The sequence below is a fragment of the Bufo gargarizans genome, chromosome 4 (assembly GCF_014858855.1).
Source record: "Bufo gargarizans isolate SCDJY-AF-19 chromosome 4, ASM1485885v1, whole genome shotgun sequence".
Classification (NCBI taxonomy): Eukaryota; Metazoa; Chordata; class Amphibia; order Anura; family Bufonidae; genus Bufo; species Bufo gargarizans.
The window spans coordinates 83,532,260-83,550,047 of record NC_058083.1 but is presented as its reverse complement, the minus strand read 5'-3'; the positions used below and the strand labels follow the sequence as shown (position 1 = coordinate 83,550,047).

At 45.5% G+C, this 17,788-nt stretch overlaps 1 protein-coding gene across 1 annotated transcript in view; it reads right to left on the bottom strand.

Moving 5' to 3' along the window:
* Positions 1 to 37: 37 nt before the first annotated feature.
* Positions 38 to 17,788, bottom strand: part of LOC122936021 (UDP-glucose:glycoprotein glucosyltransferase 1-like) — a 100,145-nt gene continuing 82,394 nt past the window's right edge. The window contains 3 exon segments of the mRNA XM_044292014.1: positions 38 to 4,649; positions 12,442 to 12,610; positions 12,760 to 12,876. Coding sequence (XP_044147949.1) covers positions 4,624 to 4,649; positions 12,442 to 12,610; positions 12,760 to 12,876 — 312 coding nt within the window. The 3' untranslated portion in view covers positions 38 to 4,623.

Below are 17,788 nucleotides of genomic sequence, written 5' to 3'. Positions count from 1 at the left end.
AAAATATCAAATGGAAGTGATGAAGCAGAGGCAGAGATAGCAAAAAAAATGTTTTAATCAAATGGAAACATTCTGATTCAGAGCAGTACAAAAATCACATACAATTATAAATCTTCTACACCAGAAACAGGGAGGTATCACTTATCGAAGCCCCAGACTTTGTCCGCAAAGAATTATTTCTGGAGGTGTCATCTGAAGACTGGTCGGCAACCTTACATCTACCCTAAATACCCAGACTTAAAAGTGCAAAGAACTGTAACATGGTGACGTCCTGTATACTGCTGCAGCTGGATGACACAAGAACATTGAGGCCACTGATAGACTGCAATGGTATACAGGAGGTCACAGCTGCAGCCACAACAACAAATCACTTGCTGCAGCCTGGGGAAAAAGAGGACAGGGTGGCGATGCTGGATCGGAGCAGCACAGGAAGTAAAAACACAACTCAGTAGACCCCCTTAACCTATCAGGAGTCCTCTGTTGGTTGATATACGATGGTATACTGCAAAAAAACTAAGTATGGAATGTCAGACTATGCTATCTTAGAGGCATTCCGTTATTCATCCTGTCATAATAGAAGTCTATGGCCTTCATAACAGATTCATCCCGTTTCCATAACGGAAACGGAAGAGGACTCCCCTGCATAATGGAAACAGGACGGATCCGTTTTGCAGCCTATAGACTTCTATTATGACAGAATAAATAAGGGATTGCCTCTAAAGGCTCTCCGTTATGCATTCAGTCATAGAATTGCGTTATGGTCTGTGGTAACGGAATCCATAACGCAATTCAGCTTTTACCACCAAACGAAGCGTGAACGAAAATATGAAATTCGCTCACCTCTAATCACAGGCCTCCGTCAGTGGTATACAGTAGTGTGCAAATGTTCTAGGCGTTTGTGGAACAGTTTTTAAGCAGGGAGGTTGTTCTAAACATCTTGGAGAAATAACTACAGATCTTCTGTGGATGTAGGCTTGCTCAAATTCTTCTGTCTCTTCATGTAATCCCAGTTAGACTTGATGATCTCAAGATCAGGGCTCTGTGGGGGTCATATCATCATTTTCAGGACCCCTTGTTCTTCTTTACGCTGAAGATAGTTCTTAATGACATTGTCTGTATATTTGGGGTTGCAATCCTGTTGCAGAATAAATTTGGAGACAATCAGACGTCTCCCTGATGGTACTGCATGATGGTTAAGTATATGCCTGTATTTGGGCCAAGGAAACTTCATGCAGCAGATGAAAGAGACAGCGTGCTTATTTCCCTTTGAAATCGTAAGCTGTCCAGCAGTGCCATCAGCTCACAGCTGTCAGAAACTAATGGGACCCAGGGACACCCATCTGCCTAGTAGTGGTCTTCAGGTAGAACTGTGGCCCAAAAGCCATACCTTTAATGTGGAAACAAGGCCAAGAGACACAACTATGCACAAAAACATGGGAACTAATGTGCAGAAAAGTGGCAGCAGGTGCTCTTGACTGAGGAGTCAAAAGGTGAAGTATGTGGCTGTAACAGAAAGCAGTTAGTTCTCCGAAGGGCTGAGCAGCCATACAACAATGAGTGTCTGCGGGCAATAGTGAGGCAAGGTGGAGGTTCCTTGCAAGTTTGGGGCTGCATTTCAGCAAATGGAATTGGGGATTTGGTCAAGATTAATGGTGTCCTCAATGCCCAGATACTTATCCATCACGCAATACCATCAGGAATCAGTCTGATTGGCTCCAAATTTATTCTGCAGCAGGACAACGATCCAAAACATACAGCCAACTATCTTCAGTGTAAAGAAGTACAAGGAGTCCTGGAAGTGAAGATATGGCTCCAGAGTGTCCTGATATCAACACTATCAAGTATGTCTGGGATTACATGAAGAGACAGAAGGATTTGATCTGTGGCTAGTTCTCCAAAATGTTTAGAACAACCTCCTTGCAGAGTTCCTTCAACAAATGTATGCAAGTGTACCTACCGTAGAAGAAGTTATGTTGTTCTGAAGGCAAAGGTGGTCACAGCAAATCTTGATTTGATTTACATTTCTCTTTTGTTCATTCACATTGCATTTTATTAATTGGTCAAAAATAAGCTATTAACATAACTGTTTTTGAAAGCAATCTTACTTTGAGCTTTTCTCAGCATATATGTGAAATGGAGGCCATTATTGTGATGTGAACAGAGCCTAATCGTTAGGCCATTTCCGCCCTGTAACGCGTTGTTCGCATGTTTCTACAATACAGAGTATCCCTGTATACCTACCTACTTCTGCCATATCTCTCCCCTGCATCAGGCAGTGCTGCCTATTCTATCACCGTATTTTCTAGATTGTCTACAGACCACTAAAAGCCATCTCTTTTACTACAGCTCACATTATTGGAAATGTTCACATTGCTTCTTGTACTGATACCCAATCCACGATAGCCACGTCTTGTATATAAGCAATAGGTACAGTACAGTGAATAGCGTGGGAGAGACACACATGATAAATTATGAACGGGCTTTTTAGAAAATTCATCAAATATTCTGAGTGAGTTACAAATGCAATATAAAATACATCATCTGAGATCATAAAAAAGGGTCTGCAATTCTCGTAAATAGGACTGAGCTGCACTACCAGACACAGCCCATGGTCACGAGTGGTAATGTAAAGCGTTCTTCTAATCCTGGACAACCCCTTTAAGTTCATGTATGTGGCCCCAATTAGACATGAGAATAAAATGAAAATATAGCGACTTACTGAAGATCTATATATACACACTCATACATACAGTATCCCTTTGGTGACCTCCTTACACTGCTTTTCCAGTATGGTGGAATTAGAAAAGACCATGACAATCCTAGACAATATATGGAATCCCTTTGTAAAAGGCTACAAAATCCTGGCCAAAAGTACAACATTTCTTCCAGTATGACAATGCCGAAAGCTACTTATATATAGTTATGCTTCATAGGGTGGAGACAGGAATTAGGGGACCCCAAAAATATGCATGAGAGCACAACCAAGGAATCCGCTTGGAACATCTGACATCATCCCTCAGAGTGACGCCCATTATCAGCATTCAATCTTACATTCTGGGGTCCATACTACTGAGCATCACTGACAACAGTGCTGAGGCCGCTCAGTCTTGACACTGGTGGTGACCAAGCTGCCAGATGTCCACCTCATTATTGAAGGCTATCTTGCCCTTTAAAACCAATTTATTTTACGGTTAAAGGGAATCTAAAACGAAAAAGAAGCATGTGTGCAAATAGTATTGATATAAAAGAAATTCTACCGTTTTGTGTCTACAGCTCCGATGCAGATCTTGGTGTCTCTGTGGTTATAAACTACCAGCAAACTCTGCTTAGTCCTATCCTGCAGTCTTGCTGCATTTCATCTGATCCCTAACTCTTAAGGTGCATTTACGCAGCCCGAGAATCGGCCAGATTTTCGGGAACGACCCTTCGTTCCCGACAACCTGCCCATGTGAATGTGCCGCCGATCACCTGATGAACGAACAAAACTCTTGTTCACCAGGTGATCCGGTCATTGATGCAGGCACCACCAATCATGGCTTGTGGGCAGAAGATTGTGCAGTCTAAACAGCAATCTGATGCTCAGAAACAATGATTCTGTATGAGGATGACGGATCGCAATAGCCCTCATCCTCATACAGTGAAGGAGATCGCTGCATATAAATGCGTGGTCTCCTTCACTCAACGAGCAGCCGACTGTCAAGAAGCAACACTTCCTTCCTGAAAATCAGCTGCTCAGTCGGCCCGTGTAAATCCAGCTTTAGACAGTAGTAGTGGATGGGTGGCGAGAATACTGCAGGAACCGACTACACAAGGTTTGTTTGTAGTCTGTTACCATGGTGACACAGATATGTAAACAGGAGTTGTAAATACAAAAATATATTTTTAATTAAGACTACATGCATAGATTGTTTCTTCAGTTTGTGTTTCAGATGCATTGAAGCAATAAAATAAATGCCTATGACGGTGGACACAGCGAATATTCTTCACATTTGATACCCTCACCATTAGGGCCCATATAACACAGAGCCGCAAAACACGGACACTGGCCACACCCTGCATCGCACTGCGGACCCATTGACTTCAATGGGTCAACGATCTGCATGTTGTAGACCCGGAAGCACACAGAAGCCCTTCATGTCCCCAACATGCGGATCATGGACCTATTACAGTCAATGGTTGCACACGGCTGCAAAATGGGCATGGTCATGTGAATGGACCCATAAGCTGCCTTTACATCTGCTTTGAACATACGGGAGGATATTTAATTTCCCTGCACATGTAGATAAAGGAGTTCATGTAAACACATTGTAACAGGTTTTAGTGGTTTAATTACTTAGTGGGTTCTGGGGAACAACTTTTGGTTTCCAACTATTTTTGGTTGTTTTTGTTTCCATCTTGTAGCATCTTTCAAACAAGGGTAAAAAAAAAAAAGACGGCAGTTTCCCCCAAGCAAAAAAATTGATAACCCAAAATATAAATACCCCAATACCACAAACCATTCAGCAGTTTCGCAGACATTCTGTAAAATCAATAAATGTAAAATTCCCAATAATCTCTCAATTTTTGTTTAAAAAAAATAGAAAAAAATCTTTTTGAGTCCATTTTCCTGCAGACATCTGTGAATCATAAATCATCATGGGGCTTGTGATCTGTAAAAACAAAAATATATAATATGAATATAAAATGTGACTGCAGTCTTTTACTTTATTGTAACCTAGGGAGACGTCACTGAATTGGCCGATGGGGTTGTGGCCAGGATCCCACTCGTGTTCCTGCTGCAGGATTTTCTCCTTTATTTTTACTGGTGTCCATTCTTTTCTCTCACCTTCATCTATTAATTCTCCTTTGCCAAATACAGTTACCTCGAAAATCCCTATGCATGCTGACATGCCAGGACGCAGTGCAGGGCTGGCACCAAGACACAGTGGTGGAGCCTACGCCTGGGGGTTGTATCTGGGGTCTGTATTAATTTGGGCCTGATCTGGGCATGTATAAATTTGTGGTCTGATCTGGGGTATGTATGAATTAGGAGGCTGATCTAGGCTCTGTATAAATTTGGAGTCTCTTCTGGGGGTCTGTATAAATTTCAGGGCTAATTCGGGGCTCTGTATAAATTTGGGGTCTGATCTGAGGTCTGTACAAATTTGGGGACTCACTTGGGGTTTAATCTGGCGTCTGTATGAATTTGTGGACTGATCTGAGGTCGGTATTAATTTTAGGGTCCGGGAGTCTGTATTAGTTTTGGGGTATCATCTTGGGTCTGCATTAGGAAGTGGTTGACCAGGCATGTGAAATTTATTTTTAAAAACTTGTTAGAATGCCACAAAAAAAAAAAAAAAGGACTAGGGGAGCTCTTGACGTTATTCCCGGTAGTGGCCGGCTGAGATGAAGGTCGGGCTGATGAGTGTGGTACACAAGTATTGTATCATATTTTAAATGCACGTCGCCCATAAACTGGAAATTGTTTCTATGTGTGCCCCATATTCCCAACAGAGTTTGAGAGCCCTGATGTAGCACATGGTCAGCCATTCATTTGAATACGCTGTAAAGTTTTGGTAGCAGCAGCTTTCCTCAATGATAATGGCTGGTCAACAGGAGTTTCTTACGCCAGACCCCAAAGTCGTCAGCATAGCAAAGCCCCCCCCCCCCTTTTTTTTCGTCTTCCCCCCTCCTTTTCTCTAACCCCCTTCCTCCCTTCTTCCCTCATTCTGAGGCTTTACTTCTCTTCTTCACTCTTCTTCTTTCCTCTTTCCTTCCTTCTTTTTTTCTTTTCTTTGGTCCATCTCCCCCATAATATAACATAACAATATTCTCAATATTTCCTCTCTCCCTTATCGTACATATTCCCTGTAACTCTAAAATATTTATTTCTTTATTATTATCAATACACCCAGCACCTCTAATTAATATACTTCCATTTAATATATTCACCAACAGTGGGGTCCCGTCACATCGCTTTACTATACACTTTAGCAGCGCCCATAGAGAAGGGCATAGTCTCTGCCCTTCTCTGTCCTCATATTATGCTATGCGCATGCGCCCGTTCTTAGACAATACAGACGCATGACATCAGATATCCCGTCCCTCAGTAATCGAATTGAACGATCGCGCGCTTGCGCATTGTCAGCTGACGTCAGACGTAGGCGCCACCTCATGTGAGACGCTACACTCTACATCGCTATATAATGGCCGCAATAGCGTACGGACACATACCTCCAGAGCAGACCGTTTATATCCAAAGTCACAGGTAAGGTCCCCCTGGTAGATCCTTGCTACATTAGCACATTAGTAACACCCCTGTAAACTTTGATGACCGTATCATTCCGGTTACTTTATACTTTCTTTACACTGTCTCTTCATCAACTCCTCTGGGTGCCATGTCATTGTACCCCTCGATATCCTAGCCTACTTTTTTGTATAATGATTCATTCTCCGTGTCTATCAAACCCCCCCCCCCCATACCCATTAATGCTCCCCACCTCCCAATATGGTCTCTTACTCCGTATATATGCTTCCTATAGCCATTACTAATACCTACTATCTAAATGCAATGTTTTTGAGTATTCATCTATGCATCAAGGTAATAACAGTGTGTTTCACATCCTAGCATTGTACAAGTTGCATATATTTGCTACTTTCCAGCTCTTTTACTCCTGTTCTGCAATGTTCATTTCCCTCATCTTTTTCCTTTCCGCCCTGGATCACTGAGCGGAAGCTGCTTGTAGACTCAGATTTCAATTCTTAAACTATAAGATGACACATCTCATAGCGATATATATTGTCTAGTTCATTCCTAACCTCTAGTGTTGCATCACTGTTCCGTCCGTAATACTTATCATTTTTACTATATATTCTTTACAGATCCCTTGATAAAGGTCGACACCGACCGAAACGTTGGGGTTGTATTACTTAACTAATTATATTGCTCGAACAAATTGCTCTGGATAAAACACAAAAATGATGTATAGAATACTATGAATTAAAAACGATTAATTGATGTAATGCATATGGTGTGCCGTGGATTTCTCCTGTGAATCTATTTGACGTCTGTCCTCTACGAGCACCCACCATCTAGGGTGTGCAGATCTCATATTTTTCCAGTGTTCCCTAGGCCAGTGACATCGGTCACGTGGTCTAGGAATAGCTTAGCCCCATTTAAGTGAATGAGGCTGAGCTGCGATACCAAGCACAGCTGCTATACAATATACAGTGCTGTGCTTGGTAAGCATGGAGAAAGCCGCGGCACTCACCGGTGCCTTGAAGAAAATGCTTAATATTTATGAGCAATAAAAAAATGATTTGATTTAAAAAAAATCTTGAAAAATAGGATTTTCTGTGCTTACCTGTAAAATCCTTTTCTCGCTGAGTTCATTAGGGGACACAGGAGACCATGGGTATAGTTACTGCTGCCACTAGGAGGCGACACTAAGCAAAAAAGTGTTAGGTCTTCCTCTCAGCTATATCCCTCCTGCAGACACTGAGCTAATCAGTTTGTACAAAAGCAGTAGGAGCAGCCAGGAGAAGCCAACAGAAACCAATTGTATGAAAGAGAGCTGGAGATGAGTCAGAACCAAAAACAGGTGGGACCCACCAAAAAGAACCAGCAATGAACTTACTGGGTGGGTGCTGTGTCTCTCACTGAACTCAGCAAGAAAAGGATTTTACAGGAAAGCGCAAAAAATCCTATTTTCTCGCTCATATCATTGGGGGACACAGAAGACCATAGGACGTTAAATAGAAGTACCATGGGGAGGGAACAAGAACACAACGAATCCAAGGCCGGTCATAATACCCCGCACAGAATTGCGGGGGAAGGACTTACCCGGAACCCTGAAAAGGGACAGGAAGAATCATTCCCAGGAAGGCCAGCCAGAGAGCGGCTGAACACGCAGAGGCTCCGGCTGGGCAGAAGAACAACAGTCCAGAGAATATAAGTCACGGTTTAGGAGACTGCAGAAGATACAGGAGAGAGAGACCTAGTCTGGATTCAGAAGACTTCTGAGGAAGTGATATCCATGGGTGGGAACCCCAGGAAAAAAACACGCTAGAGCCATCAACAGGCACAACTTGGTGTGAGAAGAAAAAAGGGAACCGCTCAATGGAAAACTGATTAGAAGAAGACAAACTAAAAATGGCCTCTGCATATTAAGGGACAGAGAAGTGCAGCTGTGACAAAAATTTTGCACCCCCGAAGAAAGGGTGCCAGAAGGCAAGCCCCAAAACCATAAGAGGCTACCAGAAGAGAAAACCACTCCAGCGGGACCTTGACAAACAAGGCAGGGCTAGAGAACTTGGATGACAGGCATGAAAATGTGAAGAAAGTCAATGGGACCAAGGCAGTGAAACTGACCCAAACCACAAAAAAGGAGGGGAGTAACCTGGCAGGAAAAAAAGTGTCCTCTGGAAGCAAAAACGTCCGCTTCAGACCTATGGCCAAGTGGTTTGCTGCATAAGAGTGTTCCCCAAGGGGAACGCCAAAGTGATAAGTAGAGGTAGGCAGAGGAGGAACTTAAATTCCAGAACAAGAGAGGAGAGAAGCCGTCAGATACGCCATGGAAAGCTGCCTGAACTGGCAGACCTAACAGGAAGCTGAAGAAAAAAAACACCTAGGCCAAAGGGACGAAAATAAGAAGGTTGTGTAAACTCATCAGACACTGTTGACCGCCACTGCGGAACAAGCCCGCCTAAAAAAGAAAAGAATGGGGTTATTCTAGGAATGCACAAAACGGGCTAAAAGGAACCAGAGATGGCATAAATACTGCGCCAGGAAGGGAGTGTCGACACCGAACTCCACAAGTCCCAGAAAAAAACTGGTAACAGAACCAATACCACCAGCGCAGGCACTCTACAGCAGAAAGGGGGCATACGAGAACTCAATGGCTATGGAAACTGGCCGAGCAGGCAGAAACAGCATCTGGAGAAAGTGCAACTACTCGCCCTGCGGAAGTGGAGAAGTAGAAGAGACTGATGCGGCTCAGTAGGGAACCAGATTTAGGGGTGACAACAAGGACAGTACGACCTCTCTACCCGGTGAGGGGAGCAATGCAGACAACTCACATAAGCAAAATGAATAAGTGCATACCCAAACTCCACCAGGAGGTAAGGCTGGTGCTGTCACCGTAGCAGATGGTAGAGACAATGCACTACATGTGAAGGGAACAAGGCGCTAAGCCAGCGCCATAGAAATCGGCAGGTTATACCAGGCACAGAAAACCGTACTGATACCCACAAGAAGTGAGCAAACAGGCTGTACAGTATCCAGTCCAAGTGCAATTACTCTGCCTATGTAAGGAGGGTAATGCTACAGGCTGTACAGTATCCAATGCAAGTGCAATTACTCCGCCTATGGAAGGAGGGTAATGCTACAGGCTGTACAGTATCCAGTGCAAGTGCAATTACTCCGCCTATGGAAGGAGGGTAATGCTACAGGCTGTACAGTATCCAGTGCAAGTGCAATTACTCCGCCTATGGAAGGAGGGTAATGCTACAGGCTGTACAGTATCCAGTGTAAGCGCACATATTCCGCCTAAGGAAGGAGAGGAATGTGACAGGACCTAAAGAATCCAGTAGTAGTGAAACGACTTTGCCTATGGAACTACATGGAATGCGGTATCCCACGGTAGTGCAAGACTGACGCTTATGGAAGGAAAGTAGCGCTACCAGACGTATGTATCCAGCGGTAGTGCGAGCATCCAGCTGTAGTAACTCTGACTACGGAATGGCGGTGGGAACTAGGTCCAGAACAGGACCAGATAGCTAGGTAATATATATAGTTTTTAATTACATACAGCTCAAATCTAAACCCCCAGCTGTCTCAAGTCCAGGAAGCATTTTGCCCAGCGCAGCAGTACTGAAGGCAAGGAAAGGGTTAAGCCCATGGGGCGGAGCTTATTGGCGACTGGTTGGGGCAGCAATGCAGGGAGGGAGCAGGAAGGCAAACCTGCGACATACCCCAGCCAGACATTATGTCGGCCTGGAGCTAAAGAAATGCCATGGGGAGCCAGATAGGGGGTAGGCCGCAGAGAAGCCGGGGCCTCGATTACCAGCGGCCCCGGCGGAAGACATGGACCGGAACGCTAGGAATAAGCAGAACATGACCTGACATAAAGTCTCCCCTCCCCCCAACCCTAACCCTCTCCCCCACCCCCTGCGCAGGGAAGGGACGCCTGCCAAAACTGAGGCCTCAGGGGAAGGTGAGCAGGCCTCGGTGGGGGATATTTACATGGAAAAACCTGAGAAGGGGGAGGGAGGAGGAATGGGCCTTGGGGACTGAAAGAATACTCACCCATATGGCGTTTTCTGCCCCCCTGGCTCCAGCCGGGTCACCAGGTTTGGTGTGTTACCCCTTGGTGAGGGTAGCTTCACCGGTAACAGAGTGGACTTAGCGGAGACCGTACCTGATGAACTCAAAGCTGGCGGAATACAGGGGCTTTAGGAACGTTTGGTCCTCCTTCCCGGAGACCGGGAACGAGCAGCGGGTTTGGGAACCCCCTGGACTCCAGTCTGTTGGGTGGGAACGCAGGCAGCTTGGAGTTTGCCAGCAGCCCAGCTAAAGCAAGAAAAAGAGAAAAAAAAAAATCAGCAGACCTGCAAAGCAGGGAGGTCTGCCTCCTACGGACACTAAGCTAAAACTGATTAACTCAGTGTCTGCAGGAGGGGTATAGCTGAGGTGAGGAGCTAACACTTTTTTTTGTCGCCTCCTAGTGGCAGCAGCTATACCCATGGTCTTCTGTGTCCCCCAATGGTACGAGTGAGAAAATTCTTCTATAATTCTTTAATAAAATATATTTAACCATTTTATTGCCATTTTACTAATAAGTCAAACACTGTTTCTCACTGGAAGGAAATCACGTCTTTGTGATTTTTAGGTGCTCGTGTCTTGGATGCCCTCTAACGTGGTTCCACGAGTGATACAATAATTGCCTTTCAGTCATTGTGGTCTCTATTTCTGAATGTACATATTATGTTGTGACTTTAAATGCTAACCGCAGGTAGACTATGAGGTCTAGAGGTTAGATTTTGGCATCATGTTATGTCCCAGGATCTTTCAAAAGATGCCATTGGCTCAATATTCAGGGCGCAGGGTGGGTGTGTGGGTCTGTAGGGGAGTGGTAGCAGGGGGAAAGCTGATATCAGGAAGAAAGAATGCAGCCTGTTACAGTCACCTCTCCCATCTGGTCTGGGATTTTTTACATTTACAATGAAGGTTTTTAGTTGTGTCAAGTGTGTTAAAATTGTCCTGGGAGTGAAAGGGTTAAAAGGGAAATCCAATGAAACCTTACGTTTTGACAGAAGATCACACGATTGACTACGTAGACGTATACATCTGCTGATTTCTAAAACTACTACCGTTTCTCTATGGTAGCAATGTCTGACCCAACAATTAAAACTAACCCAAAGGGTATGTCCATATGTACCAAAAACTGTAGCGGAAAAGTCTGCAGAAGTTTTTGCTACGGAAAGCCCAGAGGACTTCACGCTCCAAAGCAAAAGGTGAAATCCGCTGGGGAGAACCACAGCATAAAAGTCACATGCTGCCGATTTCAAATCTGCACCGCAGGTCAATTTACTCTGCATGTTTTGTACGCGGTGTGTAGATGAGATTTCTTAAAGGGGTTTTCTGAGATTTTTTGAACTGAAGACCCATCTCCTCTGATTAGATCATCAGTATCTGATCAGTGGGGGTCCGACACCCAGGACCATGCTGTTTGAGTAGGCAGCAGTGCTCACAGTAGCGTCACAGCCTTCTCCAGCTTTGCCTAGGCCAGTGACGTCACATTCATCAGTCACGGGGCCTAGACACAGCTCAGCCCCATTCAAGTGAATGGGGCTGAGCTGTGATACCAAACACAGTCGCTATACAATGTATGGTGCTGTGCTTGGTGAGCTGAGAGAAGGCCGTGATGCTCACAGGAATGCTGCTGTCTTCTCGAACCGCTGATCAGCAGGGGTCCCGGGTGTTGGAGCCCCACCGATCAGATACTGATGACCTTTGCATAGGTCATCAGTTAAATCGTGGAAAAGGCCTTTAAAATCTCATTCACTTTGCTGGTACTATACTACGCTGCGGATTTGTTGCTCAAAAATCCACAACAGCAAATCCGCAGCTATTCAGTCAAGTGTGAGCCCAGCCTGAAGGTCACATCAGTGATACTTAAATCTGGCACTGAATTGGTTACAGTAATGTTATCATCTGCCATATCTCTGCCATCAAATGTTCAATTTGGGATGGATTTCCCCATTAAAAACTAATTGTGCTCTACACAGGATACACTATTGTTTTTGGTGGCTATGTAATACAATTTTAGTCCTATAGAATGATCACACTGACATCCCACCATTGTCATAATCACTAAAATAGAAAAACTATTCAAAGGAGGAAATTAAAAATACATGATGCTACGCTTTCCTTTATAAATAACATACTATACAGCAAGTTACCTTGTGTATTTGGCTGCCTAATGACATCAGGCTGATCTTCTACAGTACCAGAAGTCACCTCCAGAATACGACTTTGCAGTCTCTTGATTTCTTGGTCGTAGTCTTGCCATTCTGGGACAATACGTACTGCAGCTTCTAACTTTGGCTCCTTGGTCTTTGGGTTGTTGCACTATAAATGAGAAGATATCATAAAATAGCTGAAGAAGCACCTAACCAATGTTGCGTACTTGGCACACAACGGAAAATCCACTCGCTAAGAGACCACGTCTTTAAACATCTAACATGAATCCACCTTCAATCCAGTCAAAATCCACTCACCAGGTCTATAGTCTTGGCTTTTTTCTTAGATGCCTCATCGCACCACGTCTCGCACCACAGCCACTCCTGTGGCAGCGATTTGATAGGCACTTGGTGAATCATATTATTTGGCAAATCCTGTAGAAAGAGAATAGAAATGGAACAAAAAAAAATGTACAAAAACGTGAACTTTGTTAAACTGCTTCATGTAGATATTTAAAACAGACAGCCCCTTTAATATGCGGTCCGGCTCTCAGCAAGCTAATTAGGCTGGAAAAGAAACAGCCAGACAGACATTTCCTCTGCTTCTTTCACATCTGCATTAGAGTTCTCTGGATCCGGGACAGCCGGATGTTACCACATGCCCGCCAGCCTCATTGACAATAATGGGATCCAGAGAGCTACAGCAGGCTGTTCTCTGCTGGAACAGCCTGCTGGAGATCTCTACTACGAGTGTGAAACTAGCCTAATACATGGACACGTCAAGTCTGCCAGAGTGAAACCTACTGCTTGCTCAGCTCATACAGGGGTGTCCTGACCCTGATGGGACAACCACTTTAAGATCTGTTTACTGTTGTTGGATAGGAACACTCATCTTTACATCCAAAGGCTGCAAACTTGTGTACACATTGTACTCATCCACAATTATATCCAGCCTAGACAATCCCCGAGATCTAACTACATCTCCTGCACAGATCTATCTACTCTACCAATTGTTTGCCATCAGTGACGGCACCAGGCACTTGGTGAATCATATTATTTGGAGAAACATGAGTAATAAAGAACAAACCTATGCAAAAAATAAAATATCCGAACCAAGGGAACACAACTCAACAAGGATCACAGTGTGCTGTGCAGATAACAGAATATACAAGACGAGTAGGTGCTGTATCCCCAACTGAAAGAGACAAGAAAGGGATTTTGCAGGTAACAAGAAATCCAATTTTCTCCTCCAGGTCATTGGGGTACACAGCAAAGAACCTGGGACGTTATAGGACAGTCCCTATGGGTGGGAAGACAAAGAAATAACTTGAGTAGCATGAGTGCTGTCGATGCACTGCCTCTTGTAGCATCCTGTGACCAAGAGTCGCATCGAAGGATGCAAAAGTATGCACCCTATAGAACTTCATGAAAGCTTGCAGGGAGGACCACGTAGCTGCCCTGCAAACTTGCAAAGGGGAGGTCCTGTGCCATACTGTTCAAGAGGCACCAACTGCTCTGGCGAAATGGGCTCTCACCCGAAGGGGCAGCGCTCTGTACTTGTAATGACAAGCCTTGCCGATGTACGACCTGATCCAACAACTGATAGTGAACTCGGCGGCCGCCAGAAATCTCAGTGGCTCATCAGGGACTTGCAAAAGGACACCGTCCTATTTAGATAGATCTTGGATTGCCCGGACCATGTCTAAGGGATGGGCTGGACAGAAGGACGGGAGGACTATCTCCTCATTCAAATGGAATGAGAAGACCACCTTCGGCAGAAAGGAGGAAATTAGTCTCAGGATGACTTTGTCCTGATGCAAAACCAGAAATGGGGATTTAGCAGAGAGTGCAACGAGGTCAGACACTCTCTGAGTCGACATGATGGCCACAAGAAAAGCGACTTTCCAAGAGAGCAGGTGGAGAGGAATCTAAATTCAAAAGAGGACAGCTGCAGAGCGTCCACAACTAAGTTGAGGTCGCATGGAGGGGTAGGCTGATGGTATGGGGATACCAGATACGTAACCCCCTGAATAAAGATATGGACTGCCAAGATGGAAGCCAAGGGGCATTGATGGAGAGGGCTGACAGCTGGCCTTTGAGTGAGCTGAGGGCCAACCCCAAATCGAGGCCTTCCTGGAGAAAAGTGACAATACTTGTAATGTATTGAAAGAAAGACCTCCATGTGCGATAGTATACCTTCGAGGACATCAGCTTCCTAGCCCTTAGAATTGTTTGGATCACCAGATCCAAAAACCCACAATCCTTTAAGATGGTGGTATCAACCACCATGCCGTCAAACTAAGAGTGTCTGAATGTGGGTGGAAGATCGGACCTTATAAGAGAAGATCTTCTCTGGGAGGTAGTGACTATGGTGTGTCCGCCAACAGAGCTACCAGATTGGCGTACCTACTGCCTGGGCCAATAAGTGCGATCATGATGATTGCCAGTATGCCTTCTGCTTTGAGCTTCTTGAGGACCCTGGGAAGTAGCGGCAGGAAGGGAAATATGTACAAGAGCTGTAACTTGTGCCAAGGATGCACCAGTGTGGCCATTGCTGCCGCTCGGGGGTTCCGGGATCGGGCTACGAAGTATGGCACCTTGTTGTTCAGCCTGGAAGCCATTAAGTCGGTGTCCAGTGTCTCCCATCTGGTGCAGAGTATATCAGGATGGGGGTCCATTCTCCAGGTCTACGCGTTCCCTGCTTAGGAAGACGGCTATCCAGTTGTCCACTCCTGGGATGTGGACTGCTGACAAAGCTGGAACCATCTTCTCCACCCACTTGAAGATCTTTGCTGTCTGCCATCGCTGCCAGTTCTTCCTTGGTGGTTTAGGTAGGCCACCACAGTTGCATTGTTGGATTGAAACCTGATTGGGAGGCTCATTACCATCCAAGTCCAGTGTCTGAGAGCTAGCAGAATCTCTCGGAGCAGCCCTGTCTCTAGGTGGGACCATCGGCTATGGACTATGTGGTTTAGGAAGACCACTCCATAGCCACTTAGCTTTGTGTCTGTGGTGAGGGCTGACAAATTGAGAGGAAGGAAGGATCTGCCTTTGGACAGGTTGGAGACACCAGTGGAGTGAGTGGCGAACTGCAGCTGAGAAAAACATGGGATGGTTCAGGGAGGCCACGGTTTTGTCCCAAAATCGGAGATTGCCACGTGAAGCGAGTGTGGAACTGTGTGAAGGGCACAACCTCCATCGATGCCACCATGAGGCCTAGAGTTCGCATACACTTGGGAATCAGGATTGCGTGGTGAGGTAGAAGTGCCTTGACTGCTTTCCGGAGGGATCGTTGTTTCTCCAGGGGAATAAGTATCTTTGCTGTCTGCGTGTCCACAGTCATCCCCAGAAAGGTGATCGAGGTGGATGGATGGAGAAACGACTTCTTGTGGTTGACAATCCAACCAAAGTGGGCTACATGTGCAACACAATTTGGGTGCTCTCCGAGTTGGCCTCCTGGGTGGGCGCCTTGATTAAGATATCATCGAGGTAAGGGGTTGGCCGTTATCCCCCTGGAATGGAGGATAGCCATGACTGGAACCTTCGTGAAGACCCTGGGAGTCGTCGCCAGGCCAAATGAGAATCTCACATACTCACCAAATTCCCGTTCACTGAAGGATGGTGCCTTGTCCGGCCTTGGCTTCAGCAGGGTCCTTCAGCTGCCCAAGTCGCTCACTTTGGTGGGGAGGAATGGTGCTAGGGGTAGTGAAGGCCCAAGGCTGGCGGGTGGTGGAGGATTTGGTGGTCCTCCAAGGCACTTTTTCTTCTGTCCTGGCTGCTGGGGAGGGTAGGGAGCATCCCGCTTTGCTGCCAGGTGGGTAACCGGGGGATAATTCCACCCTGGGCCCAAGTCAGTTTTTTTTTTTAAATGCATGATGCAGGGCAGACGTCTGCCTCCTACAGACACAAAGCTAAACGTGATTAAGTGATTAGCTCAGTGGCACAAGAGGGGTATAGTTGGTGGGAGGAGTTAACACTTTTTGCTTTGTGTCTGTCTCCTAGTGGCAGCAGCTATACCAAAGATCTTTGCTGTGTCCCCCAATGATACAGACGAGTAAAGAATTTTACAGGCGAGTCCCAAAAATTCTATTGTCTTTTGAGGCCCATATCATTGTATCATTGGGGGACACAGAAGAGCATGGGACATTCCAAAAGCAGTCCCAGGGGACATAAAGCTCTGCGATCTGCAGTGTTGCCTCCCACTGAAAAGAATGAGAGGGAAAAAGCATGTGGCCACCGGACAAATTTTAGTGCAGTGTCCAGACCAAAATTCCGCCAGAAAAAAACACTGTGTCAACGGCTTCTCAATGATTCAAGACTGACAGATACAGCAGGTAGTGATAATATAAGGATTCCGCCTAATAAGGGTGGAAAGGCAACAATCTGTGAAAATGACAGAGCTGTGCAGGATTGCCAGATAAGAGTGTCTTGCAACAGCACAATCACTCCAGCAAAATAAAGAAGAAATGCATCTGCCTGGTAGACCACAGAATTATATCATGTCAGATACAGAATTCGGAGGAAGTGTGAATTCTCCACAGGACTACGAAGGTCTGTCATATACAGGAGCTAGTGATAGTGCAAGTATTTCACTAACTCAAGGCAGCAAAGCTAATTGTCCAGTAAAATCAGAATTGTGCAGGCTTACAGAATCTAGTGATAGTGTGAGTACTGCACCTTTGAAGAGAGTAATAGACCTGACTGGAGTACCTCAGAGCTGCATCGGAGGTCCAGTACCACAGCAGGTGACAGTGCCAATGCTCAAGGGTGAGATAAGGCTGCCTGATATACAACAGAACTGCTAATGCATACCAAGTACGTCAGGAAGCAACAGAGCAAGGAGAGTAATGAGGACGTTTGGTATAATAAAGGTGGTAATGCAGGTACCCGGTGCACCATGAACTGCATAGCCTTGCCAAAGAATGGAGTGTGCTAATGCGTGGAGTATGCTTTTCCCAAGCAAAGAAAACATGCCATGAGGCTATGGTACCATAGGAAAACATGCCATGAGGCTATGGTACCATAGGAAAACATGCCATGAGGCTATGGTACCATAGGAAAACAAGAGGGCCTGGCCAGTACACAGAGCCCCTTGCCCTCATAGCTTTGAAGTGGTTAATTATGGCCCTAAGGTGAGGTAAAGTTGGGTTCAAAGTGGTGAGGGAGACACAGCAGTTGAGCTCCAGTACCAGACCAGTCACCACTGGTGGTACCACTGGACATGCGGCCTCGTAGGCCGCAGAAGAAGTGGGCTAAATTAAGACATCGGAAAAAGCACAGCCAAAATGCTGGCATCCTAGATGAGATCCCTCTGGCACACTGGAAGAATCCTGGTTGGAATGCTCTC